Source organism: Dryobates pubescens, chromosome 13, assembly GCF_014839835.1.
Source record: "Dryobates pubescens isolate bDryPub1 chromosome 13, bDryPub1.pri, whole genome shotgun sequence".
In the NCBI taxonomy this organism is placed as follows: Eukaryota; Metazoa; Chordata; class Aves; order Piciformes; family Picidae; genus Dryobates; species Dryobates pubescens.
In genome coordinates, this window is record NC_071624.1 from 28,958,172 (window position 1) to 28,985,138 (window position 26,967).

Here is a 26,967-nt window from a genome sequence, read left to right on the forward strand (position 1 = left end):
TGGTTTGTCTGTGCAACCTGTTCTGTGTGAGTTTTCTGTCCAAACCAAATAAGTGCACGCTGGCTGAGGGATTGGTTCTTCCCTGCTTCGTTTCTGACCTGGAAATCTTCACAGTCTACCTTTTTGCTTTGCTGACTTCCTCCTTTCCTCAGCGATGCAAACAGGAGCATTGGCTCATTCATCTCTTCGTCCCTCCCTCCTCATTCCACGTTTGTGGTACCAGGTCTTCCAGCAGGAAGAATCTGTTGGGGCCAGCTGTTTGCAGAGCTGTGCCTTGTGTATCTGATCAAAGGCAGAGCCTGTATGGGATGAGATTATGCATTTTCCTGTCAGAAGAGGGCTTTTGCCTAAAAAAAAAGACTCAGGGCACTGAGCATTAAGGCATTTTTAAACCCAGCAATAACTTCTTCTATGCTTAGACTTTATTGGTTTTTACCAACTCCAGTGCCATTTAGACTCACTCACCAGTATGGTGTAGGATCAAGCTTATAACTGAACTGCAAGTAACATTTTTCCTCAGCTGCTGGTCTCTACGTTTTTAACTTGCACCCGTGCCAGGTTCCACTGGGCAGCACTGGACACGATGTTTTTATTGACCATTGGTCCAGGCTTGAGTTTGTTGCTTGGGATAATCACCTCTAACAGTCAAGTCCTTTTAGCTGTCTCTCTTGGGTACAGAGGGTACACCCTGATCTAATTTATACAAAGAGCACAGTAGGATGTATATAGTAGGCATTGCCAGGTTTGGACATGCTAATATTTAAAGATTAACATTATTAAAATGTATGATGCAAAAATCTGTGTAATATTTCTAATAAATCTTCTTCTGTTTCTGAAGCTTGCTGCTTTGTTTTGCATATCCAGAATCATGCAATCACCAAGGTTGGAAAAGACCTTTAAGATCACTGGGTGCAGCTGTAAGCCAACTACCATGACCTAGGCTTTTCTGAAGTCCAGGTGGACATCCCCACAGGCTTTCCCTCATCTACTAGGCAGGTCACCTGGTCATAGAAGGAGATGAGGTTAGTCAAGCAGGACTTGCCTTTCATGACCCCATGCTGGATGGCCCTGATCTCTCCATTATCCTGCACTTGCTGTGTTAGCACACCCAAGATGAATCACTCCGTGATCTTCCCTGGTACCGAGGTCAGGCTGACAGGCCTGGAGTTCCCTGGATCCTCCTTTCAGCCCTTTCTATAGATGGGTGTCACCTTGGCAAGCCTCCAACTGTCTGGCACCTCCCCTGTTCTCCAGGACTGCTGACAGATGATGGAGAGCAGCTTGGCAAGCTCCTTCACCAGCTCCCTCAGCACACTTGCTGAATCCTATCCAGGTCCATACACTTGTGAGTGTCCAGGTGGCAGAACAGGACATTCGCTGCTTCCTCCTGGATTATGATGCTGCTCTCCATCCATGCCAGGAGGCTGAATACCCTGAGGATATTAAAGACTGAAGCAGAGAAGGCATTAAGTACTTCAGCCATTTCTCCATCCTTGATAGCAGTGTTCCCCCCTGCATCCAAGAAAGGGTGGGCATCTTCCTTGGCTTTCTTTGTGGTGTTAATGGATTTGTAAAAACCTCTTTTGGTTCTCCCTCATGGCAGCAGCCAGGTTGAGTTCTAGCTTGAGTGGCTGGAACTCAGCTGGATGCTGAGCTCCAGCCATTACCCAATCTACCTGCAAAGGTGAGAGTTCTGTCACCTTTTAAAGCTGCTGAGCTCAAATTCCTGAACACCTTTCACAGAGGCTGCTTTCATCTCCTGGGTGTAGTGGCAGGACCAGAACAATCCAGATTGCTGAGTCAGCACAGAAAACAAGAGGACAAAAGGAATGGGCATTTAAATCTCACCACGCCTCTCAGGTAGGATTGTGTCCGGCTGGGGAGATGAAACCTTAAAGGAAAAGCTCTCATTTACATAACAGGAACTCTTTTGCCTTCCCACAACTGACTATTATGTTTCAACCCTGGATTTTCAGTGCTGGGCTGATCCTTTCTGGTGGCAATGTCCCAGGCAAAGTGATGTGGTTTTGATGATTTGTCTGCTCTGGGTAGCTTTCTCTCCTGGACAAAGTGTGACCACATAACATGGCAAATTTGTTCTGAATATTTTTCCAAGCTGTCACTGTGCTTTATTTTGAAGGTTTGCTGTAGCTCATGTAGAAAGCACTGGACTCAATTTTTGCACTTCAGTTGTCTTCTGCAGAGGAATTCTCAGGACCAGCCCTGGAGCTTGCACCATGACCAGGAATGCAGCCTCCTACTCTACACTTTAGTGCAAAGAGCAGGACTCTGAATCCTGAAGTTTGTTGGTTGTGTGACCTTAGAATAAGGTAGTTTATGCCTGGCTGCCTAAATTCTCAGTCCTCCACTGATCTATTTTTCTCTGCCCTTGTCTTTTTCAGCTATAAAACCCTTGAAGCAGCATCTGTATTTGCTACTTTGTACAGCCTCCAGCCACCATCTACAGTTCATCTCCAATGTTATCATAGAGCTAATTAATAATCAGACCAGACTGGGTTTGTAAAGAAGGTTCTTTAGTCCTAGTGGGGTGAAACCCTGGTTGTCCAGCCCTGCTCAGGGAAGTTGTGATCTAGCTGGTGGACTCCCCAGCTGTATTTGTGACACAGGTGGAAATTCTCACTTAGCATGAGCTGTTTGCAGGTTGACCTTCAAAGCTGTGTGGCTGATTACCTAATTTCCATCTTCCTGTGATCCAACCACAGCTCATCTGAGACAGAAGTTGGTTGTTTTTTCATGTCAAACAGGTCTTCCCAGAGACACTGGGCTTCAAAAGCTTCTGAGACTTCTTGCTTTCCAGAGACCATCACCACCAGAAATTACTGTGGAAGAGCAGGTCTCTGTAGTGCATTCAGAGCAGCCATGGTTTTGGTTTGGCTTTCTAAAGAGCATATGGCTGAGCAGGATGGAAATGAGCTGTAAGCTGCAGTATGCAGGAAGCAGTTCCTTCCTGATCCCTGCACTGACCAGCTGTGAGAGGCAGGCAAGCATCTTACATCCCATCTTCTTGGGCTGGGTAACAGACAGTGTCACCAATGCATATGGAATAACAGCTTTGTACCTCTCCCCTTTTGGGGCTGCAACAGCTGTAGTGATGCTTGGACAGAGATGTGAGAAGCTGCCCTGGGTCTCCATGTGCTTGAAAGGTAGAAGCCATAATGAACGGTAGAGAAGCATAAGCAATGTGAGTAGAAGTCTTGCAGATGGAGACTTGATGGGCCACAAAGATCAGACCCAGGGAGGTCTCCCAGGCCGAGTTTTGCAGAATTCAATGCTGACAGCTTTGTGCTTTGTAGCAATTACAGGCACGACCTCTGGGACCCTGAAGTAAATGTCACCCAGAAAAGAGGGCAGTCAGATTATGGGGGCAATCAGGGGGTTTTATTGAGCACAGCAGGAAGAAAATGAAAGCTGTAAAATGCCAATGTGAGTAAACATCGTTCAGCACCTATCTAGAACACGAACTGCTGCCCCTTCTTAAGTACATAGCAATGACCGAGGTTTTGTCCTTACCCCCACACCGGGGGGGGTGTGTGTGTGTGTGTTAAGCTGGTTAAAGAGAAAGTAACGAGATTAAGAGAATCAACATAGGAGCAACTGCTTGTTCTAACCTGCTCCTGACAGACAGCTGTACACTGGTGCAAAGCTCCTTTCTACCACTTCTTTTGACTTTAAAGGATCATGCAGCAATTCAAACCCTTGTTCTGCCTTGGTGTGCTGCAATTTTTGTCTTCTCAGGTAGCTCATGCTCTCTCTCTCTCTCTCCTAGGAAACCACTCTCCCCCTCAGCAGGACCAAACAAGCTCCTCAGGTTAGTGATGCAGCAGGACAGCCCCACCATTCATAGAATCATTAGGCTGAAAAGCCCTCTAAGGTCATCAAGTCTGTCAACCCAACATCACCATGGCCATTAAACCACGTCCCAGTGCCATGTCCACAGGTTTCCTGAACATCTCTAGGGACAGTGACTCCACCACCTCCCTGGGCAGCCTGTTCCAATGCCTGAGCACTCTTTCAACAAAGACATTTTTCCCAATATCCAACCTAAACCTTCTTTGGCACAACTTGAGGTAATTTCCTCTCATTCTGTTGCTTGTTCCCTGGGACAAGAGACCAACACCCAGCTCACTACCTTCCCCAAAGTTCTCCCAACAGGATCAGACTCTAGGGGAGCAAGGCTACCACCATGACTCTGCTTGGCTTTTGTAGTTATCAAAAGTCTTATAGTAGTTATAAAAAGTGTTATTTCCCTTGTCAAAATGAAACCTACAGCCAGGGCAGGTGTGGGGAAGGCAGTGAGTGTGGCCTCTTGCTCATTTGTAATGCAGCTACCAGCATTCAGCCCAGCCTGTCTGAACAGCACAGCAATAATAGTGATAATAATAATAATAGTAATAATATATGCATAGCTCATCCCTTGAGACCAGTTGTACTGCCAGGGCCCTGGAAAGCTATTCTGGGATGGGAGAGCCACTCTGGAGCTTCCAAAGGGGCTGTAATACTAACTATAAATAATATGCTATGGGTTAGCACAGTCTGGGTTCCAGGTTCTTCCCCTTCAGCTGTGACTAAGACATTGCTGTCATAAGCTAGGAGTGTTTCTGACAAAGTCATGCCAGGATGGAAACCACACTAACCAAGTTCTTGGGCTTTGCTAGTGTTCACATCTTGATTTAGGGAGCGCTTTTGTCCTCGAGTATAGAGACTGGACAAGAGAAATCTCATATCTCAGTGATGGAGCAATGCCATAGAGGCTGTGATAATGATTCTGGGCTTCAAATGGGTTTGGAGTGCAAATTCAGTGCTTGCTGGGTGTTGGAGCCAAAGTGGGGCAGGAATGCTGGTCCCTTCCTCTTCACTGGCTGATTGATGAGGTTTTTGTGTGTGTGTGTGTGCTGCAATTTTTCCTTTGCCAAGCTGCCCTTTAACACTTGGATAACCTGCATGGCTCTGCCTATGAAGGTGAAGTTCTCCATGGGAGGTGAAGGGTGTGTTTCAGAGCTCTAGCTGGGATGTAGGAGAAGCTCGTGGCTTCTCAGTTATTCTCTAGCTGGTGTAGGGAACCATAATCATAACAGAAATTTACAGATCCTGGCTCCACCTTGCACAGGGACAACAACCTGAAGGATTTGGATGAAATCTAGAATTTGAGCACAATTCTCTAGCCAGAGCAGCTGTGTTGCACAAATTTGAGCCTTTTCCTAGTTTTCTCATAGCATCTGGGGCCCTGAGCAGCCTCATCTAGTTAAAGATGTCCCCAATCACTGCAGGAGGGGTTGGACATCATGACCTTTAAGGATTCCTTCCAACCTGCTGCATTCTGAGCCTATGATTCATCTAGAGCTCCAAATGTCAGGGTTTTGCATAAAGCAGGGTGGCTTTATAGCCACTCTGGATAAGGGCACATTTCCCTGCACTGTCAGAGCTTGGCAGGGAGCAGCATCGCTTCTCATTACTGTTGTGAAGTGTTGATTGGGAGTGAAGCTCTGAGTCAGGCCTGTGGAGCAAGCACTTGGCACGCTGGTTTTCTTAGGGCCATGAAGCTGTGGAGGCTTTGCCCAGGAAGGAGCTCTGGTGTGAATGAATCAACTGCAGGTTGTTTGAATTGCAAACGGCATCGCTGCCCATCCAGCTTCACCCTGGGCTTTCCCCTGCTGGCGTTGGCCTGGAAACAGAACAACACTTCCTATTGATTCCACTGGGGAACTTGGCTCTACCAACTCCACCAGCACAAAGAAGAAACTGGGCCAATACCCTCTGGGAGCCCTGTGTAGGTGAGACCTTGCAAACTGAGGCCCAGTGCTTTGGGGTTTCACACACTCTTGGCTTGAGCCGCAGCTTTCATTTGAGGCCGCTCCTGGAAGAGGCACTTCTGGCTTTTCATCACAGAAGGTGGTTAATAAACAAAATCAAGCCTTGAGATAAATTAAGCTTTTCTTCAAACTGTTATCTCCATACCCTTGCCCTCCCCCCAGCCAAAATCCTTCCTTTTTAATTTCACCACTGTTTGTAGTTTACTTTTTTCTTTGGTTCAGTCTTTGTGGTGTCTTTTTTGTCTGCCTAATGAAAGGTGCGAGATGCAGCCCGCAGTTTGTAAAGAATTCACACACCTGCATTGTTACCAGATGAGTCCTTGCAGGTAATTTAAGCACCAGTTTTGAATTCCAGGGTAATACACATTTATTATCTGGCAATGACCCTGGGGAGTAGGAAAATCCAAGTTTGTTGATTTGCATTTTACGATCTTACTGTCATTTTTCTGTTTAGTTTTCCAGGGGTTTTGCAGCCCGACTGAAGTCTCCATATTGGAAACAGTTGGGGGTTTTGTCTGGAACATCCAGAAAAACGCCTACGGGGATACAAAGCAAACCTCCCCTCTGGCCATTCACCTCCATCATCGCTTCCTTCAGAGCCCAGCTGGAACCTTTGACATGCTAATGCTCAGCAGGCAGAGCTGACTACTGGTTTCACCTGCCTGCATACCAAACTCGCCTCAAAAATCCTGTTCCCTTCTCCCAGCCTGTGGAGACTGCTGCAGCTCAGCCCATCGTCAGCAGTACCACTTTGAAGAGGGCTTCTGTACCTGCTGTGTGGTTTATGGGTTATATTGTGTCTTGGGAATCCTTTCTTGGAGTCGAGTTCAGGACAAGCTATGTCTTGTCCTGCAAATCAACCCAGAAGTACTAGTGAAGGCTTGGGTGGTGATGGGGGTTCAGTTCAGAAGGCAGGGTGAGCTCTTCTAGGCTGATGGCTCCTATTTAGCACGTTGTAGCTGAGCTCTGCTGACCTGTCAGTCAGACTCAGCCATGTGACAGACAGGAGCTGGTTCTTTGTCCAGCTCCTCATGTCCACCATCCCTTACCCTCACCACTCTCTGGCCATTCCCTTCACCAACAGCCTTTGCAGAGGAGAAAGTAGTGAAAGAGGCTAGAAATGGAAGCGGCTCTGGGGAGATGTATGTGTGGAGACTTGTATTGAGGTGTATGGCAAGGTCTGGAGGAAGAGAGAACCTCCACAGACATTCAGAAGGCCCTGAGGTCTGCTTCTGTCTCCTCACTTCCCAGTCTCCCCTTCCTGTGAGCAGTTTGGGATGAAAGCTGCCTTTTCACAGAAGGGGATGGCTACCAGCAGCTTAGCTTGGGAAGCCACAAGGTGCAGGGCTAATGTCCTTTACCACCCAAGAGCCAGTTGTGCCCAACACTGCAGTGCTCTTGGGTTGGTGCAGGATTGCCAAGGTCAGTATGACAGATGTGTCTGGAGCAGCAAGAGGGCTGAACCTTTGGTCTGGCAACCGTTTCCCCCCTTGCTCATTTTGATATCCAGAAAGTGCCTGTGTCCTCCTGAAGCCAAGACACTCCCACTTTGGTCCTTGTTACCCTTAACTCTGGGTGCTGGGTCCTTGTTACCCTTAACTCTGTGCTTAGCAAGGGGGGGAAAAAGAAGCTTTTGGAGGTTTTGTCTCAGGAGGGTCTGAGGTGGCAAATGTGGCAAGAGCACCCCAGCTCAGGAGTTTTCCTGTGTGTTCATGGAGCAGTAGCCCCTGAGTGCTGTCTGGGTCTTGGTGAGCACGGAGAGATATCTCCAGGAGGCTCCTCAGCAGCAACTCGCGGCTGAGCCAAGAGGGTTGAAGGTGTTAAGACAGAGATGGATAGGGATAGGCCTAGGCCACGTAGAGGCAGGGAGGCCTCCCCCAGCCGAGATCACAGAGGGCTGCAGGAAGCACACAGCCTGCGAGGCGGCAGCTCCGCTCCCCGGGGGCTGCAGCGACAGAGGGAACAGCACGTACGAGGCTGGAGGGCTTCTGCCAAAGCGCAGGGACGCGGGCTGCGGCCACCCCAGGGTGCTGATCCTGTCTCCCACCGCACCGCCATTCATAACGTGGGATCTGTTTAAACCAGTTTCCCGCTGAACAAAAGAGCCAGAGGAGTTCTTACACTTGAAAGCAGCAGATTGGGGCTGGTGCTGTTTCCTACATGAATGTTGAGAGGCAAATCCCTGGAGTAAAATAGAATCCAGGAAAATAATAGTAATGGTGATTCATCTGTCTCTGGCATCCGAGCATCCAGCGGTGCTCCAGTGACCTGTTGCCATGTTACTATTATGCTCCAGCTCTTGAATGGGTTCCACGAGCTGCAGGCTTTTGGGCTATATTTACCTTGCCAATTGTGTGATTTCCTCACTCCTTTACAGACTCCAGTGTATAAATATGCACATTATCACCTAAGGATTCATCCTCCTTGGAGCCCCGGGAGCTGTGCAGTTTCACAATGCCTGCTGGGATGATGACTTTATAGGGCCAGCACATTCAGCTGGTATTTAATGGTACGGTGTATGGTGCCATATATTTTAAAACAGGGCTGGAAGAATGCAGCTGGAGGGCAGGGTCAGTGTCTCTGGCTGGGAATGGGTTCATCCTGCTCTGGCTGCCAGCAGGATTTAACCAGGTTTGGTACAGCAGAGCTGAGCACGCTTGTGCTTGGCTCCGCTTGCAGCTAGGTTGTATTCGGAATAAGTTCAGTTCTGCCAGTTTCACAGAGCCAGAACAAACCACTGGACAAACCTTGGCAAAGGTTTCACTGCTTTGGAGAGCTGTGAATCTCCCTAGGATGTATTTGCTCTGCCTTGCTACCTGTCTCACAGAAGGACCCTTCCCAGAACAACCTATTCATCAGAATCTGAAACAGGGCTTTTCCCATTCACATCTAACTTGATAAACCACAATTTCCCTTGGTTCAGGCTGTCAAAGGCACTGCCCTGATCACAAAAGCAGATCTTTTCCTAATAAATCATATCCACTGCAAAGAGTTAGTTCTTGTTTCGCTGAAATGCTGTGAAGCAGCAGAAGGCTTCTGTTGGCACATGTTTTAGAGGCAGGAAAACAATGTGTGAAAAACCCTGATGTAAATCCATTGCTTTGGGGGGGAAAGTGCTTTTCCATGAGAGTTTACCAACGTTTACATGATTGAAACAGGCTCTGCACGAGGGAAGCTAAGCTCATCCCAAAACAATAAATAAACCAAACCAGTGTGGACAAGTTTGGGATCCAGCCAGTGCTGGGAGAGATGGAGCAGCCCATCAGGGCTGGGGGCTGTGTACCAGCAGCCTTCAGCTTTCCTCTAAGCCATGCTTGTTCCCCTCAGTGCGGTCCCAGGTGGATGCTGAGGCTGGAGTCACAGGAGTGAGAGCTGGTCCTTTGTGCTGGCAAAGTGGCTGGAGGATGCACAGGGCACAGGTGTGAGGTGGCATGGTGAGGGGCAGTGGCACTCCCCAAATGTCTAAAAGGAGCAAAGGGACCTTGCTGTATGTCCCTGTTGCATTAAACACACCGCAGACAATGCCTTTCCTTCAGCTTCCCAGTCATCCTGAAGGATTCTGCTCCTGAGATATCCACCTTGGAAAAAAAAGGGGCTTCATCTAATGTGAATGAGGAGGTCCCCATCATAACTGCCTGATCCAAAGCATTGCTCCTCAACAAGTGTGGTTCCATTTCCACTGTGGCCATAGAAAATAATTTCCATCCTGCTTTTCCCACATCTTTTTGTTCTGCTTTAACTTTGGATCCCGGGGAAACTTTTTCTTCCAGAGGATTCCATTTCCAACTCTGTCTTAAGCAAAACCAATGTCCATTTCTTTTGTTTTTCTCTTCACTACAGGTTTGCTCTGCTGAATTGTTGGTGAGTTATTTTTTTCCTAGTTCTGTCCTGGATCATTTGATGCTGCTGGATGTGACAAAGAGGGTGTGAAGTTCAGCCTCTGACCTGTTGTGTTTTGAGGGTGAGCATGGCATAAAGCTGGGATTGAATAGGTTAAGTAGTTATTACATTTATCTTCGCATTCTCTGCTGTTGTTTTTCAGATCCACCAGTGCAGGCAACCCCTTTCTTGGGTCATTACTTCAGTTTTGATTTCATCCAAGCTGCTTGGACCTCAACTCCACAACTGCAGCCTGGTGAGTAACAGCGTTGGCTCACCCGTGGTGTGTTGCCATTTTCTTACATCAGGAGATGTCATGCTGGGTGATGACCATCCACAGCCCCGGCGCTGTCATGACTTTTGTGAAACTTCTTACTTTTTGCTCAGCACATTTGGTCCTGGGGACTTTTCTCCATGTGGCAACACCGCAGGCGGTGTCCCAGCTCCCGGGAGAAGCACCCCAGCCCGTGCTGTGTTAGGTGCAACCCTCACCCAAAACCTTTGGGGCAACTTTTCACCCTTCCTTTGGCAAGTACCCGTGGTGAGCATCCAGCACCGCAGTTTGCCCACGGGGACCGGGAGCAGCGGCGGGGGACCGGGGCGCTGAGCCTGGGAGGTGAGGAGACGAGAGGGTGCCCGAACCGGGAGGTACCAGAGTGGGGCAGTGCGAGGGTGCGTGGTCCGGTGGGTGCCGTCCTGGGGCCGAGCAGCGCGGAGGAGCCGTCCCGGGGCCCGTCGGTTCTCGGCCAATCGGCTCAGCGCCGCGGACTCCCCGCCCCGCTCTCCCCATGTGCAGAAATAGTCCCGCCGCGACCGGCAGCGGCTTTTCCGTGAGCGAGCGAGCGGGCGGCGGCGGAGCATCCTCGGGCGGAGCAGCGGCGGGATTGTCCCGTTCCGTCCCGTTCCAGCCTGTCCTGTCCGGTCTCATCCCGCCCAGTCCCCTCCGGTGCGGTCCGGTCCCTCGGTGCCGGCAGATGGCCCAGCGGCGGGCACAACGGCCGGGCCCGGTGGTGGCGGGCGGCGGGCGGTGACCGGAGCCCCGCGGGAGCGAAGCCGCGGATGCCCCCCGGGGGCCGCGCGCTGCGGGCAGCGGGGGGCCACGGCCCGGGGCTCGCCGCGCCCCTCCGGCCCCCCCACGCCCCGGCGGCCGGGCGGGAGGCGGCGGAGCGCCCGGACATGGGTGTTTCTCTCGGGGAAGCGCTGCCCCGTGGCCTGTTGGTACCTGCGGGCTGGCGGCCGTTGGAAAGCACCTTCTGATGAACGGTTCCAGCTCCCCGCCCTGGGCTCTCGCCATGGACACTGTGAAAACCACCTACATCGTGCTGGAGCTGATCATTGCCGTGCTGTCCATCGCTGGCAACGTCCTGGTCTGCTGGGCCGTGGCCATCAATAGTACCTTGAAGAACGCAACCAACTATTTCCTGGTGTCCCTGGCAGTGGCTGACATCGCGGTGGGTCTCTTGGCCATCCCTTTCGCCATCACCATCAGCATCGGCTTCCAGGTGGATTTTCACAGCTGCCTCTTCTTTGCCTGCTTCGTGTTGGTGCTGACCCAAAGCTCCATTTTCAGCTTGCTGGCGGTGGCCATCGACAGGTACCTGGCTATTAAGATCCCACTGAGGTAAGAGACTGGAGGGGGATGTTGGTAGCTACAATTCCTGACAGCCCAGACTGGGACTTTCCTTGCTTAGTGTGCAGGAACTTCTGGTGTTAGCTGCTCACAGATGGTGATGAATATAACACAGATCTTGCACTGGCTTGCTGCAGGACTGGGACCAGGTTTTCACCATCCTGCCTTGTACTTCAAAATGTACCTGAGAGCTCAGTTTTTGAGGATGTCTGTCTTGGGAAGGTCAGTAGCTTCTTGAGGGGGCCAGGAGGTGATGTAGTGATGTGCTTGGGATAGCTGCAGCTAATCTATGCAGGTATTTATACAGCCCCCATTACTCTGGTGTCTGGGCATCTCCTGGGTTATCATAGAAAGCAGCAACCACTCTTTCTCCTCCTTCCCAGCCTGTCAGAGAAGGAGTTCTGTAGACTGCTCTGTAAGAACTCTTGCCTCCTCCTGAGTTCAGGGCATAACATTTTCAGAAAGGCTGAAAGTCATCTTAAATATGGTAATCTTAACTCATCTTAATTAGATCTTAATAGGGTTCTGTATATGCTTCACGTTTTCAGCTTGGACTGGGGTCTAACTAGGCTGGATTCCAGGTTTTAGAGGGGTCTAAGGAATGGACTGAAAGTGCAATTTGTTGCATCTATAAATGCTGAAACCACATCTCGGTGCTTACATGTGCCATTTCCTTCTGAGTGCTTACCATGAGAGAGCTCACAGATCAGTAAATGTCAGAAGGTGTCAGCTCTATAGAAGGAGAAGAGGGAAGAGAGAGGTTTTCATACTACTGTATTCAGGATTTTACAGTTTAGACTGTCATCCAAGAGCAGTTTCAGATACATAAACTGGTTTCCTTCTCAGTCATGAGCCAATGCAGTGTCCTGGGGCAAAACCTATGGAGTGGGTTTTACAGGCTCTTCACCAGTGAGCTTCCTTAAGACTAAGTGCACCAGAACCTGCTCTGCGTTAGAAATGACCTGAGTCCCTTAGCCTGGGTCACTTTGCATCTCTCGTGTCCCTGCCTGTGAATAAGACACTGCTGGGGAGTCCAGGAGTGCTCAGGGGACGGGTCAGAAGCAGAGGCTGTGGGAAGCAGGGCAGGTTTGGTGTGGGGACCTCATCTGAACTGTGTAAGCTGCAGCTTTCCTAGATCCTGCTCGCCTCTGGTCTTCTCCTTGTGTGAGTGATGAATTCACTCAAAAGAACCCTTCATCCTGTTGTAGCACCCACCATATGTTGGGCAAATGTGACTTAGTCATAGGCAGGTGATAAAAGCCGGCAGTGAAAGCGCACGTTTGCTGGGTGGCTGCGTGTGTCATCGCAGCACGGCGCCTGGAAATTCCAGGGGATGTAGAGCGAGCTGGAGCCAAGCTGCAGCCCTGCTCTGCACAGAGGCAGAGCTGTTCAGTTTGCTGCCAGCATCTCTGACACCACCTGCTGAACTTCCTACCTTCTCAGCTGCTGTTGGCTCCAGATAACGCTTTGGTGCTGCTTCCATTTGTTTGGGGCTTTACTCAGCATGGGGGCTTGTGGCTCAGCAGCAGTGATGCAGGTTTTTAGGTTTCAGTTTGGTCACATCAGCTTCTGCAGGCTGTTCAAGCCCAGGCTGTTAAATTACTCCTAGTTTGTAGCACAAGTGCTTTGTGAGTGCTTGGATGAAGTTGAATCTTGTGTATCTACTCCACTGGAGTCGAGGCAGGAGTAGCAGATCAGCAATGTTCTGAGGGGGTCCTTTACATGTTTGCAGAAGAGAAGTGGTTTTGTCAACTGACAAAACAGCAACTGTTTCCTCCACTTTCTCGGTTTATTCACAATGCTGGTCTCCAGCAGGTTTGCTTGACTCTCCACACAAGGTCAGTTCCTACACCAGATGACCCTTAAAGTCCTTTCCAGCCTGGTGTGCTATGATTCCATGATTCTACCTGTGTGGGATGAAATCCCAGGGCAGTTTGGGGATCCTTTCCTAGTATTGCTTTTCTACCCCATCTTAGGCCAAATCTTCTACTCCATTTGCACAAACATCTGTATTCCCATGAGCACTTCCTAGCTGGACACAGAGAGCCCCTTCAGCTGTAAATAGAGATCACAGGATGTTAAGGGTTGGAAGGGACCTCCGGAGATCATTGAGTCCAACCCCCCTGCCAGAGCAGGACCACAAGATCAAGAAGTCCCATCCTAGGCTGCTCTGAAGTGTGAAGTTTGGATTAAATTTGGTCTTGATCTGGAGGCTCATTTCATGGCTCTCAGAGATGCCCCTTTAAAAGGACAAGGGGTTCTCACTGTGAGGAGCATGGGGCAGTGGCCAGGTCATTGCTTTGGCTAGAGGAGATTCATAGGCTGGTACTGAAAGGCTGTTTTGATTTGTGCAGCCAAGACCACAAGAGGATGGAGGAGAATATAAAAGTATGCTGGCAAAACACTTCTCTACTGCACTCGGGTTTTCCAGCCAAGGCTTGGTCAGAGCTGCCTCCTCAGCACTGTTATTCCTGAGATGCTCCATGTGCTGCCAGCAGCGAGGGAGGGGAACTTTGCCGGCCACCTGGCCCAGGTAGATGCACGTCCTGTTTCTGCAAGGAACCTGTGCTGTGGGAAAGGAAAGCTGGTCACTACTTCGTAGGAATGGCAGCATCAGGAAAAGTTCTTCTCACTAAAGCACTCTGGAGAGCAGTGCAGGGGCTGATAGCAAGCCATGAAGTAATGAATGTTCAAGAAGATGATTTGTGCCCAGCCCTGTCTAGCAATTACGATAAGTAGCACAGTTACTGCAGGGTGGACAAGTGTCCCTGCCGCATCCACCGGCTCCCTGTGGACATCTCTGCAGGGACATCGGGAACTGGCTGTGCTGTATGATTTCATGCTATTTCAGGGCTATTTAGGCAAACTGAGAGGCTGGGCAGACCTGCAGGCTGGGGGTGAGCGGGGGAAGTTTGCATTAGGGCCAGGCTAGTAATGGATTTTTCAGTTCTGTGGCTGAACTGAGAAATCCCATGGGGAAGAGGGAAAATTGTTTTGGTCAAGCTGAAACAGTGATGTCTGGAGGTTTCAGTGAAACAAAGTGGTCCTAACCAACCTGGCAGATTTTCCTTTGAGCTGCTTAACCCTTCTGGTGTTGCTGTGCTGCTCTCTGAGCTGGAAGCATCCTTGTGGGACAGGAACTGACAAATTCTCATCTGGGCAGCTGCAGAACAAAAAACTTTCAAGATTTAAAAATGGTGTTGCAGAACCCTCCCTCTTCTGGCTAAAAATATTTGCTGGATTTGACCTGAAGCCATGAATTCCTTCTGTCCCTTGAAACTCTTGTTTTGTTTGTTTGTTTTTGACAAATTTGCTGTTTGAGGAGGAGCCCCCACCCCTGCTGCCCACTTTGTGCAGCTGCAGCTCTGAGCCCTTCCCCGGGTCCCTTCTCCCCCAGCTGACACACCAGGACTCTGATTCTTCTCTCCAGACATTCTCTAACCCTGCCAGATGTCCCTCACCCCTCCTGCAGCCCCCCATGCTTCTGTCCCTGTGCCACCTGGGTTCACATGGCACCAGCCCTGTTCTCATCTGCCAACCTGACCCTTCCAAATACTTGCTTCCCTCCACAGTGCTTCCTCCCAACAGAATGTCAAAGCCAAGCAACTGAGCATCTTTCAGCAGCAGTAAATCCACCCTGTGCAGTGTCTGGCACAAGAGCAGTGCTAGGCTTTGGCTCTCTGGTGTTCTCCGGAGCTGGATTTCACCCCACAGGCCCAGAGCTGTGAGCCAAAGAATATTTATAGGTGGAACAAAATATTTCCCTTCTATTTGCATTAACCAAAATCCTTTGGTGTGTCAAATAATTGTAGGGATGGGGAGATGCCTGGAACAAATGTGTCAGGAATTAGGGAAGGGGAAGAGTATCTGTAGTTAGAGAGCACAAAGAGAATGAACCACCCTGTGCAACATCACACTGTGTGTGTTCTTGTCCCACTGGTCGTCTCCTGCAGGGCAGTGAATGTGGTGCTGCTGCTGCCCACCCAGCAAACACCTCAGCTGTGACCTGAGGAGGGAAAATCAGCCCCAGGTCCCTGCAGCTGGAGCTGATCTGGTGCTTGTTCTTCCTGCCCAGATTTAGTTCTCTCCTGTCTTCAATTGTATCCCTAGCAGAAGTGTGAGAGTGATGTTCCTGAGCAGCTTTTCCCTGGACTAGAACGTGACCATGCCCTCTGCCTTTCCGCACCTTGCTGAATTCTTGCTGTCCCCCTGCAGACAGAGCATCTGTACTTGGATTCCCATCAGTTGATGGTGTTGCACCAGTTGCTGCTGGTGCTGTCAGTCTCCCACATGAGCTGCTGCCCTTGATGAAGCCAGCAGACCAGCTCCTGCTCTCCTCAGGGCAACAAGTTCCATTTGGATTGTTGTTGCTCTTATCTGACCCCTTTAGCTGTGCAAGATCCTTTCCAGAGAAGGGTTGGCTGATGCTTTTCTGCTGCCTGCCTTCATGGTGCCCTGCTGCTGCAGGGGAGGGGGTTCCCTCTGTGTTCTCCAGCAAAGAATTGTTCCTATATTCCTTCCAACTCCCAGCCAAGCAAGCTGGTGGGTATTTACGGCAGGAAGGGAGGGCTGGAACCACTGGGAAGGAGAGAAAATCCTCTTCGGTGTCTTCTCTGATTTTCTGTGCCATCAATAGCTCACTGAATTGCAGCTGCTCTTCCTTCTGCTGCCCTTCATTCTGGCTTGCTTCATTTCCTTTCTGAAGGGAAGTCCTTGCATTACCCTTCAGCTGAACTCCCAGATGTTCTGCTCTTCGTGTGCCTCACACACACAGAGCCCCCCACACACAGTGCCCGATCCAGAGACCTGAGCAGTCCATCAGATGCCTGTGCCTGGGCAAGGTTATGGTCACTTTAATACATTTTGGTCCCCACTATCCAAAACGCAGGTGGAGAGCCTAGAGAGGCTCCAGAGGAGGGCCACCAGGATGATCCAAGGATTGAGAAAGTGCCATATGAGGAAAGGCTGAGAGAATTAGGTTGTCCAGTCTTGAGAAAAGATGGGTCAGGGGAGACTTTCTCACAATGTTGCAGCAATGTGCTGCCCTGGGAGGTGGTGGAGTCACCCTCCCTGGAGGTGTTCAAGAGGGGACTGGACGTGGCACTTGGTGCCATGGTTTAGTCATGGGGTCTGTGGTGACAGGTTGGACTTGATGATCTTTGAGGTCTCTTCCAACCTTGGTGATTCTGTGATTTAAGGGGTGGCTACAAAGATGGAGACTTTCTTTTCAGGAGGAGTCCTAGGAGGAGTAATGGGTGCAAGTTACCTCTGGTGAGATTCTGACTGGACACAAGAGTTAAAAATCACAGAATCATAAAGGTTGGAAAAGACCTCTAAGGTCATCAAGTCTGACCATCAGCCCAATCCTGCTGTGCCCACTAAACCATATCCCAAGTCTATGTTTTTCACAACAAGAACAATCAGCCATTGGAATAATCTCCCAGGGAAGTGGTGGAGTCCCCAGCATTGGACACCTTTAAGACTGAGCTTGACAGGATGCTGGCCCAGCCTGTCTAGACTGGGCTTTTCCAGGGGTCACCTCCCTCCCCCCAAAAAACCCCAAAAGCAGCAGGGGTGTCAGGGAGTGGTGGCCCAAAGCCTCATTTCCAGCCTGTGGGCTGAGGGCATCAGTCTCTGGGCTGAGTCAGAACCCAGAGCCTGGGGGCTTTAGGAGCTTTGCTCAGTTTGGGCCAGCTCAGTCTGTAAAAAAAATACAGGTGAATGTTGAGGTGAAAACAGCAGCTTTTGAAATCAGGCAGAATTTTACTCCAGAAGCCCTTCTGATCTCTCTACAAAAAATATATGAAACAAGCAAGCTCTTTCATTTTGCAGTTAAAGCCTTTCCCTTTGTTAATTGGTGTTCTTGGTTTGGGTATGTTATGAGTCTGCTGTTTGCCAAAACAGGGAGCACAGAGTCCAAACCGGAGTCTTTTAGGGGTGTTGTGCCCTGGCCCTCTGGGCAGTCACCACACAGGGTAGGGTTGGGGCTCCTGTTACTGTATTTGAGCTGCAGGATGGCAGGAATCAGTGGTGCCAGCTGTGCTTGCAGATGTGCCAGTCCTCTCCCCTCCCCTCGGCTCCCACGGCTTTGTGAAGCCTGATGCCAGGCTCAGGGTCTGTCTGTGCCAGAGATTATCTCCTAATCCTATGGATGACATCAGGCCTGGGTGTGAGCCACAAATAACCTGTGGGTACATCAGTGCCTGTGTGCCCCTGCTCTTACACTCACCCTCTGGTGCCCTGTGGTCACTGGTGTGTCACTGAGCACCACGACCAGAGCGGCTGCACCCGCTGGGGACGCAGAGCACAGGAGTGGCTGTGCAGCTGGACTGGTGTCACCACTGCTGGGGCTCTGCCTGCACCCCTTCATGATGCACTGTGCACTGGCACCCATCATCCCAGCGTTCAACTCTACCCCTCCTGCCCACATCCTAGTGCCAGGTTCCCTGGAGCATGGTGCTGTGGGGGTGGCTGTTGGCCAGGTCCTACATCCACCGTGCTCAGACCTGTTGGTCTCCTCCATGAGGTTTGCCCCTCCTGCTGCAATGGTGTAGCTGGCACACAGGGGCTGGATGCTGTGTCACCAGCTGGTTTGAACCTGGCTGTGCCTGGGCAGGGAGATGAGGACAGGATGGGCTCCTTGAGCTGCTGGAGCATGCTGGGACAAGGCACCGGTGGATGAGTGGTGCTGGGCTTGGTGCTGACCACGCAAAATCCACCAGCCCTTGGGAAGGTCAGCTGGGGCTCTGCAGGGAAGGCAGAGGAGTAGCAACTTGCTGGGACTGGTGGATGGAGAGGCCAGTGGCTTGGGGCCTTTGGGAAGGGCTTTAGCACCCGTTTTAGAAAGAGGGAGGCAGCAGAGATCTGCCATCCCCACACCCGTGTCTGTTATCAGTGAGCAGGGCACTGGGTGCCTGGGAGGGGTCGTGGTCCCACCATCGCTCTGCAGGATCCCACCCCAACAGCTTGCTGTGAATCAATGTTCCTATCTCACCTCCAGCAGCTGCCTTTCACTCAGCCACCCGCTGGTGCACATCTGAGGTCTGACCCTCTGGGAGGTTTGGAATGACAAAAATTCTCAGCCCCAGGCCCCCTCAGGCAGATAAGGTGGGGCTCTGAGGGAGGCTGATGGGAGGAAGAGCTCAGCCCTGTGGTCTTGGCTAGGGCCAAGCACTTTTGTGCTCCAGGACTCAGCAAGAGCCCGGGGAGCACGAAGGGCTGGTGTCGCACGTGGGTGTCCGAGGCAGCTGCTCTGTGTTTCGGTGTCGCCGGTTGCTGGAGCCGAGAGCAGCGTGCGGAGCCTGAGCTCATTTCCTTCCTGTGCTGGGCTCCACGCTCCCTGCCCGTGCCCCAGCATCAGGTCTGCTCACAGCAGTGTGGGGCTGCCCAGCGTGGGCAGGGAGCCCACGGCTTGCCCTGCACCGTGTCTGTCTTTTGGTTGCCTCTTCTTGCCCCGCTGCTGCCAGAGGGGGCTGGGGCTGGGGCTGGGGCTGGGGCTGGGGCTGGGGCTGGGGCTGGGGCTGGGGCTGGTGCTGGAGCTGGGGCTGGGGCTGGTGCTGGGGCTGGTGCTGGGGCTGGAGCTACTGACAGCACCCAGGGCAGGACATGGGAAATGCGGCCTGGATGCGGCGCTCCGAACGCGTGTGAGACATTCACACCTCCAGGCTACAGCTGCTGGTGCTGCTCCCCACCCTGCAGCAGCCTGAGCTGCACTTTCCCCATTTCATACCCCACAGCACCCAAACTCGTGCTGTTGGCAGGGTGCCTTGGGCCAAACCTGCACTCCCCTGCATTTCTCCTTCCCGTGGCCCTGCAAACCCTCAACAGCCTTCAGCTGTTGTCCTACCCCAAGCTGGTGCTGTGCTCACCATAGCACAGCTGAGGTGCCAGCCCTTGGATAAACTGGCTGAGGTGGGGGCTGTAGAGGACAGCTTCACTGTCCCAGCTGCTCTGCCTCCACCCAGGGAAGGAGGAGCTCTGGGGAAGGATAAGCATGTGGCTATGGATATCTTGCTGAGAGGAACCTCAGCCTGCTGACCCTCGATAGTCTGAGCTGGCAGGCTGCAGGGCCTGGCATGGTTGTAGCCTGTATGGGGTGGGCTGGGGCACACCAGCACCAACAGGTACCCAGGGGTGGGGAATTCTCCCCTGTACACCCAGCTCATCCCAAGAGGCATCACCATGGCTGAGTGAAGCAGAAGTGAGGTTGGTTTGGTTTGGTTTTTCCTTTGTCATTTCAAGTCTTTGTAACCGGGGAGCAGTCAACTTGGGGGCTCCCAACTGGGCACAGCAGATGGCCCAAGGGTTCATCCCCAGCCTTTTAGTGGTCCCCCAAACCTAACACTGAAGTGTTGCAGCTGTGACTGTGCTGGTTGGGTGCCTCAAGCAGGAATGGAAACTTCACAGCAGGTGGCTGTTCCTCCTCACTCCATGAGGGTGGGAGCCAAGGCAAAGCTGGGTTCCCTGAGCACCAGGCTCAGCACCCACACACCAACCTCCCTTTTAAAGATGAGCTGGAGCAGCAGCCTGCAGATGGGCTCTGCACTGGGGACTGGGTGCTCTCCTTCACCTGTCATTGCCCAGGGCCACCTGCCTGGTGTGAAGGGCTCCCTGCTGGACTAGGGTGCTTGGGTGGGTGCTCTGGGAATGGGGTGCTGTGTCCAGCTCTGGAGCCTCTGCACAGGAGAGACATGGATCTGTTTGGAGTCAGTGTCCAGAGGAGGCCACAACAATGGTGTGAAGGCCAGAACCCCTCTGCTATGAGGCCAGGCTGAGAGGATTGGCATTGTTCAGCCTGGAGAAGGCTCCAGGGAGACCTTCAGTACTTAAAGGGAGTGATAAGAAAGCTGTGAAGAGACTTTTTAGCAGGGTCTGTTGTGACAGGACAAGGGGTGATGGTTTGAAATGAAGAGAGGGAGATTTGGACTAGAGAGAAAGACATTTTTTACACTGAGGGTGGTGAGACCCTGGCCCAGGCTGCCCAGAGAGGTGGGAGATGTCCCATCCCTGGAAACATTCCAGGTCAGGTTGTTTGGGGCTCTGACCAACCTGCTCTAGTTGCAGATGCCCCTGTTCACTGCAAGGGGTTTGGTCTAGATGACTTTAAAAAGTCCCTTCCAATCCAGACCCCCAGAGGCTGGGCGCACAGGGACCGAGCTGCTACAGCCACTCAGGTTTCCCAGGAAAGCTGCAGCAGGAGCTGTGCTCCCAGCCAGAGCTGGTGGTGCTGAGTGAAGCCTCCTGGCCCTGCAGATGACCCCTGGGTGCTCACCTGAGCGCTGGGGCCGGCGTGTTGGCTGTCACCCGGCCAGCGGAAGGCCAGGGGTGCGAGCGGGGGCTGCTGCTGCTGTCCCCTGCACACAATGGGGGCAGATGCAGGAGGAAGTGATTTATCTAGGGCAGGACACCACCAGGCACAGATGTTCTGCTTCCTCAGCTGATACTGGAACCGCTCATCAGATTTCTCACTCTCGCTGCCAGCTCCTTCCTGGTCAAAAAGCACAGCTTTTGCTTTTGCTCTCCTCCCCCTCCCCCCTTTCCCTCCCCCCCTTCTCCCCTCTCTAAGGTGCAATTTATGATTCACTTGGAATGTGCTGCCAGGATCTTTCAGCTGGTGTGTGAGCTCTGCTCCACGGCTGCGTGTGGAGCGAACGGAGCGGCAGCAGTGGTGCTAATTCCATCCTGTTACAGCTCACAAAACCAAGGGCAAGATGCAAAGTCCAGCTGTAAGTAGATGAGCAGGACACAATGCTTGGCAGCCAGAGAGCTCCCTCCCCTGTGGATCGAGGTGTCTGTTGATTTTCCTTCGCACTTAAAATAGCAGCACAGAAGTTATCGCTGCCTGTTTGTGTCGGAGCACCTGCGCAGTCCAACTTCTGCAAAGTCTCCATCTGCTCACTTCCCTGCATCTGGCAGCCTGGGCAGGGATGCAGGGAGAGCAGAGGGAGCACCAGTCCCCAGGGCTCCCATCACAGCTTGGGGCACTGACAGTGCAGATAGGACCCGAGCTGGCTGCAGCATCCCTTGCGCAGCCATCGCCCCAGTGTCTCCCCACTGGGCCCATCAGATGTGGCCTCAAGCTGTGCCAGGGGAGGTTCAGGTTGGATGTTAGGAAAGAAGTGTTCACAGAAAGGGTTCTCAGGTGCTGGAACAGGCTGCCTGTGGAGGTGGTGGAATCACCATCCTTGGAGGTATTTAAAGACTTGTGGATGTGGTGCTGAGGGACATGGTTTAGTGGTAGTATCTAAGCAGTAGTGGTGGGATTGTGACCTCTAGACAAGCTGTTGGATGTGATGATCTCAAAGGTCTCTTCCAGCCTGAACAGTTCTATGATTCTGTACTCATAAGCCTGCAGTTCAAGCCCTGAAATTGTTCAGCTGATCCTGGACATCGTGGTGCAGATGTCTGAGGAGCCAGGACTCACAGCATATTTGCTAGGTACCAGCTGCAGGTCTTCAGACCGTGGCAGGGATGATGGAGCTTCTTTTTGTGTCTCCAGTAGTGGCCCAGTGTAAGGGGGGCAGAGAAGGACTTTGGGAACAGGGCTGCCAGGGTGCAAAAAATGTAAGGGGGCCATGCCACTCTGCAGGTGACAGAGAGGTCACCTCCTACCTGCCACTGGGCAGGACAAGGGCTGCATGGTGGAACACTGCCCAGCACAGCAGCCCCTGCAGCACAGCGCTGGTGACCACGCGGTGGCAAATGCTGACGCAGTTTCTCAGCTTGCAGAGCCCCTTTTGTCCAGCAGCACATCTCAGATGTCCAGTAAAACAAACTGATTGCTACTGGCTCTGCTCTCTGTGAACCTCAGGTTTATTTACTCATTTATAAGCTGGGGCCCAGGCCAGCATCATGGTCCGGGCCACCAGCAGACTCCACCAAGCACCAGGAGAGTGGGTGTGTGGCACCACAACATTCTGACCTGTTCATCCTTTTGGGTTACTTGAGGACAGTGGGGATTCTCCTCATTCCTGCTTTCTGGGGATGAATAATGTGGGAACAGCAGTCTCCTTCCAGCCCCCAGGCTGTAGCTGCCTTCTGGCCCACATCTCATTGCCCCAAGTGCTGAATGTTGGCTTGGCTGCTGTCGAATGCCCGTTGTTAGATGGGAAGCTCAGGAGCAGCAGTGCCTCTGCTTGGGTGATCTCCATGCTGTAACTGCAGGGGGTGGTGGGGAGATGCCAGGTACGTGCAGGACATGACTCAGTTCCTGCCATTCTGGAGCCAAACTCCAGCATGGAGAGGCTGGGCTGGCTGGGCCACTCCGGCCGTGCTTCGCAACGCCTGCCTGGGTGGCTGGGCTGGGATCCAGCTCTGCTAAATAGCAGAAGAAAGGGAATGAGACCTGCTGGGAAAACCCAACCTGACCACCCTACCAAGCAGAGACATGGTGCCTGGGGAATGCAGGGAGCCTTCCTGCACCCTGCACTTTTCTATGAGTCTGCTGCTGTGATGCTCCTCCAGAAAAGCTGTGGACTTTGCTGAGCCATCACTGAAGTGGAAGAGCCCCAGGCAACAGTGATGCTGCTGGGTGAGGGACATCATCTCCAGCCCATGGGCTAGCCCAGGGGTTGTCTCCTGCATCCTCAGTGGCAGAGCAGTTGCTCACTCCATGGCTTGGCAGAGCTGTGCCCTGGCTGAAGCCTCTGCCACTGCTCTGTTTTGGTGCTGGCACAGCAGGAAGGGACCCATCAGCCTGGCACTTGGACATGGTCACACCAGCAGGTCAGAGCCAAGCTGTAACAGCAGCTGAACTGGGCTGCATGACCATGTGGGTAGCTTTAGGTTGAACATAGGGGGAAGCTCTTTACAGTGAGAGTGGTGGAACATTGGAACAGGTTGCCCAGAGATGTGGTTGAGGCTCCATCACTGGAGACATTGAAGGTCAAAGCTGATGGGGCCCTGAGCGACCTGATCTAGTTGGAGATGTCCCTGCTTACCACAGGGGGTTGGACAAGAGGACCTTGCAGCCTGAAGCAGTCTGTGACACTGGTGGCAAATGTTTAGCTGTCTGTGCCAGAAGAGTAGAACCTTGAATCACTTTGTGATTGCAGCCCAGTGGGGATGGCATTGGGGCTCCTGCAGCCTGTCCACTGCGGGGGCACTGGGTGGGAGCTGAGCTAATTAGCTGCTTGATGATGATTAGACCAGTAAAGAGACTTCTGGTGGTGTGAAAGGAGCTAATGCATTGCCAGGTTATTTAATCTCCATAAATCATTTAAAAATATTCAGCTGTTATTTACATTAAAGCAACATCTGATGCCTCTGGGTAGAAACATGGAGGAGATTCAATATTTGTCCTACATTAATTGAGCAGACTTAGGTGAGTAAATTTACTCTGATAGTTGTTGGTTTGGTTCCCTCCCCCTTAATTATATTAAGCCTAAAAGAGAATGGAGGAAGGGTTTGTTGGATCATTCAGAGCTGTGGAAAGCTGCTGGTTCCTCACTCTCCCAGCTCAGGTGCCTCACAGCTCCCACCTGCTCTTGCTGATGGTGGTTTATGGTGGGAGCTGCTCTGCCAGGGGGCACGCTGCAAACCTGGTTGAGTCTTCTCAGGCAACCCTGAGAGCCTTCTCCTTGTGCCTGGATATGGTGACACCCATGGTCTTCTGGAATTTTAAGCACATGCTTAACTTCCAGTATCTTAAGGCAGTGATCCACTAAATAGGTGGATCAAGATAATGATGAGCTAATTAATGATTTTAGAACGTCAAGCTATTGCCAGTTTCACCTTGGCCTCTTCTGGTTGGTAGCTTTGTCAAGAGATCAGATTTCTGGGAACTTGCTCTGAATCAAAGCTTAACCTTTTTGGGTCTCACAGCTCCAGACCAGCTCTGGCTCCTGAAAATTTAACATGGGGCTTTGAAAGCAATGGGCTTGGCCTCACTGAGGCCTCGACTGATAACTTCTCCTGAAGCAGCAAGACTTAGTAATTATGAGAGAAGAGCACAGGAGAAGCCCCACGGTGGCTGGCCCTGCCCTTTAGCATCTACCTGTGGAGCGTGGCCCCAGCTCAGCAGCGCCCAGACGTGGCTGCAGCTCCTGCATCCTTCTGGCCAGCTCCGGCCATGCCCAGAGGGCATCCTGCTCCACAGTGGCCATGCAGAAGGGGCCAAGGGCTTCCTTCGGTCTCTCTTTGCCTCCCAGTTCATTCTGGCAAAGCCACCACTTCCCTTCCTGCCCGTGTAGCCTGCAGGAGGAGAGGCCGGGCAGCTTGCAGAGAGGCGCCGGCAGCGTGATTCACAGGCACAGCTGCGGGGCTGTGGGAATAGAACCTCCCTGCCTCACGGGCCGGAAGAAAATCAGAACAAACGTTCTTCAGAGAGGAGGAGCAGGGTGGCCAAGCCAGAGTAAACAAGCACTGAGAGAAGGGGGTGGGAAGGGGGGACGTGTGTCAGCCAGCAGACTGGCTGTGGGGAGAGCTGTAATGGGTTTCTGATGTTGTCTTTCTGGCAGCCACTGGTCCTTCATACCTCCAACGAGTGATCTGACTGGTGCTTGGATGTTGGCATTGGTCCTGTTTGCACCCAAACCAGCTTGAATTTTGCTGCTTCAGGTTCCAGCCCTGTTTGTGTCTCTGAGCATCAGACGTGGCCTTTTTCTTGGCCATGAAGGTACCCAGTCCCTGAGGGTAGGAGAAGTGTGGGGCAGCACATGGCTCTGCACCTCCCAGCACTGCATCAACTTGTCCCTGGGCCACCATAGAGCTTCTTTGTAACATATCAGAGCTGCAGGTGCCCAAGGAAGATACCCACTTTAAAATCTGGATCTTTATGACTGGTTGTGGTGGGTCAGCAGAGCACAAGCATTGTTTGACAGCAGCAGCTACTCCTGGCTCTGTGGTTTAACCCCACCGATGGCTCCAGCAGCTGTGTCTGTCTTCAGGACACCTCAATGGTCCTACAGAATCACCCAGTCCAATACAGAAGCAGTGGAGGCCAACACCAGCCCTGGGAGCTGGAAAAAGCTGCCCCCATCAGCACTGTTGATGGAGGATGCACAAAGAAGGGACATCAGATTGAGGGAGAAGTTCCCAGTGTTCCTGGCTCCTAGCTCCATGCTGGATGTGAGATTCTGAGTGGAGACACAAACTGTCTCCTAACTCCCCTAAGCAATCCATCAGCAGCAGTTGCTTTCAGATGCTGGCTCAGAAAAGTCTTTTGGGGTATTTGTTATCCAGCCACAACAAGCTGACGTGGGCTGCAGTCTGGCTGGTGTGAGCCAGGAGCTGCAGGCTTGGGGATACAGCAGGTCCCCTGATTTCCACGGACGTGGGCACCTCCCACCTTAGTGTGTGAGGCAGCCTGGGAAGGGACATCACATCGTGGGACTGCTGCAGTCTCCAGTGGGAGGCCAGCACTGCTGCAGGCGTAAGAGCAGCCCAGGCTGAAGCAGGCTGGCTGTGGTGTAGAGGCTCTAAGTGTGTGGTGATGCTGGTTAAGGCTTTAGCTGCTCCTCACAGTGCAGAGCTGAGCCCAGCATTGTCTCAGCTGTAATAGGTCAGCCCAGAAGTTCACGTAGCCTGGTAGCACGTCCCTGCATGCCCAGTAGTGGGTGCTTGGAGCAAGAAAGTAAGCTGGTGGTTACGGAGTGAGCCTTGCCCCTGCTTTTGCCCTCCTTTAGTTGGTGGTTTAGGCTCATGCAGTGATAAAACCTTTTTTAAGACTCCAAGCCCTTTCCCTCCTATCACAGGCTGTCTGTGGGCAGGGCTGGTGCTTGGCATCTCTCAGGAATAGTAAATGAATCACTCTGTGCAGGCACAGAGCTCAGGTGAGATTTTTTTACCCCTGGGGTGATGACAGAGGTGAGGTCCCTGTGTGGGCATGGGTGGGGCTTTTGTGGCTTCTGCCAAAACGCAGGGGAGTCAGGGCTGCTGGTTTGGCTGATGGCTCTATCTTGGCTTTCCTCTTGATGCTGCAGGTATAACAGCCTGGTGACTGGCAAGCGGGCAAGAGGACTCATTGCTGTGCTCTGGCTCCTGTCCTTTGGGATTGGACTGACTCCACTTATGGGATGGAATAAAGCCATGAGTGGCTGTCCCAACGCCACCAACGAGACGGAGGCTGGCACAGGCCCGGAGCACCACGGCTGCTTCGTCTCCTGCCTCTTTGAGAACGTGGTCACCATGAGCTACATGGTGTACTTCAACTTCTTCGGCTGCGTGCTGCTTCCCCTGGTCATCATGCTGGGAATCTACATCAAGATATTCATGGTGGCCTGCAAACAGCTGCATCAGATCGAACTGATGGGCAACTCCAGGACCACGCTGCAGAAGGAGGTCCACGCGGCCAAGTCTCTGGCCATCATTGTAGGGCTTTTTGCCTTCTGTTGGCTGCCCCTGCATATCTTGAACTGCATCAGTCACTTCCACGAGGAGTTCTCCAGATCCAAGCCCGAGTGGGTGATGTACGTGGCCATCATCCTCTCCCACGCCAACTCCGTCATCAATCCAATCATCTACGCCTACCGGATCCGGGACTTCCGCTACACCTTCCGCAAGATCATTTCCAAGATCCTCTGCAAGTCAGACGCCTTCCCCAAGGGCACCACTGACAACAACCAGCACCTGACCGGCACCAACAGGAACTCCCCGGTAGCCTCGGTCTCCATCTGACCTTGCGCGCCC

At 52.2% G+C, this 26,967-nt stretch overlaps 1 protein-coding gene across 1 annotated transcript; it reads left to right on the plus strand.

Moving 5' to 3' along the window:
- The first annotated feature begins 10,953 nt into the window (after positions 1 to 10,953).
- On the plus strand, positions 10,954 to 26,967 carry ADORA2B (adenosine A2b receptor). The gene is made up of 2 exons (XM_009903278.2): positions 10,954 to 11,331; positions 26,262 to 26,967. Exons 1-2 carry the CDS (start codon positions 10,967 to 10,969, stop codon positions 26,953 to 26,955), a joined length of 1,059 nt encoding a protein of 352 aa, XP_009901580.1. The 5' UTR covers positions 10,954 to 10,966; the 3' UTR covers positions 26,956 to 26,967.

What these genes read in the sequence shown, in the direction of transcription:
- ADORA2B (XM_009903278.2), top strand. Translation starts at nt 10,967, where the DNA reads ATGAACGGTTCCAGCTCCCCGCCCTGGGCTCTCGCCATGGACACTGTG. An exon ending in GCTATTAAGATCCCACTGAG is followed by an intron (nt 11,332 to 26,261) that starts GTAAGAGACTGG and finishes TTGATGCTGCAG; the next exon opens with GTATAACAGCCTGGTGACTG.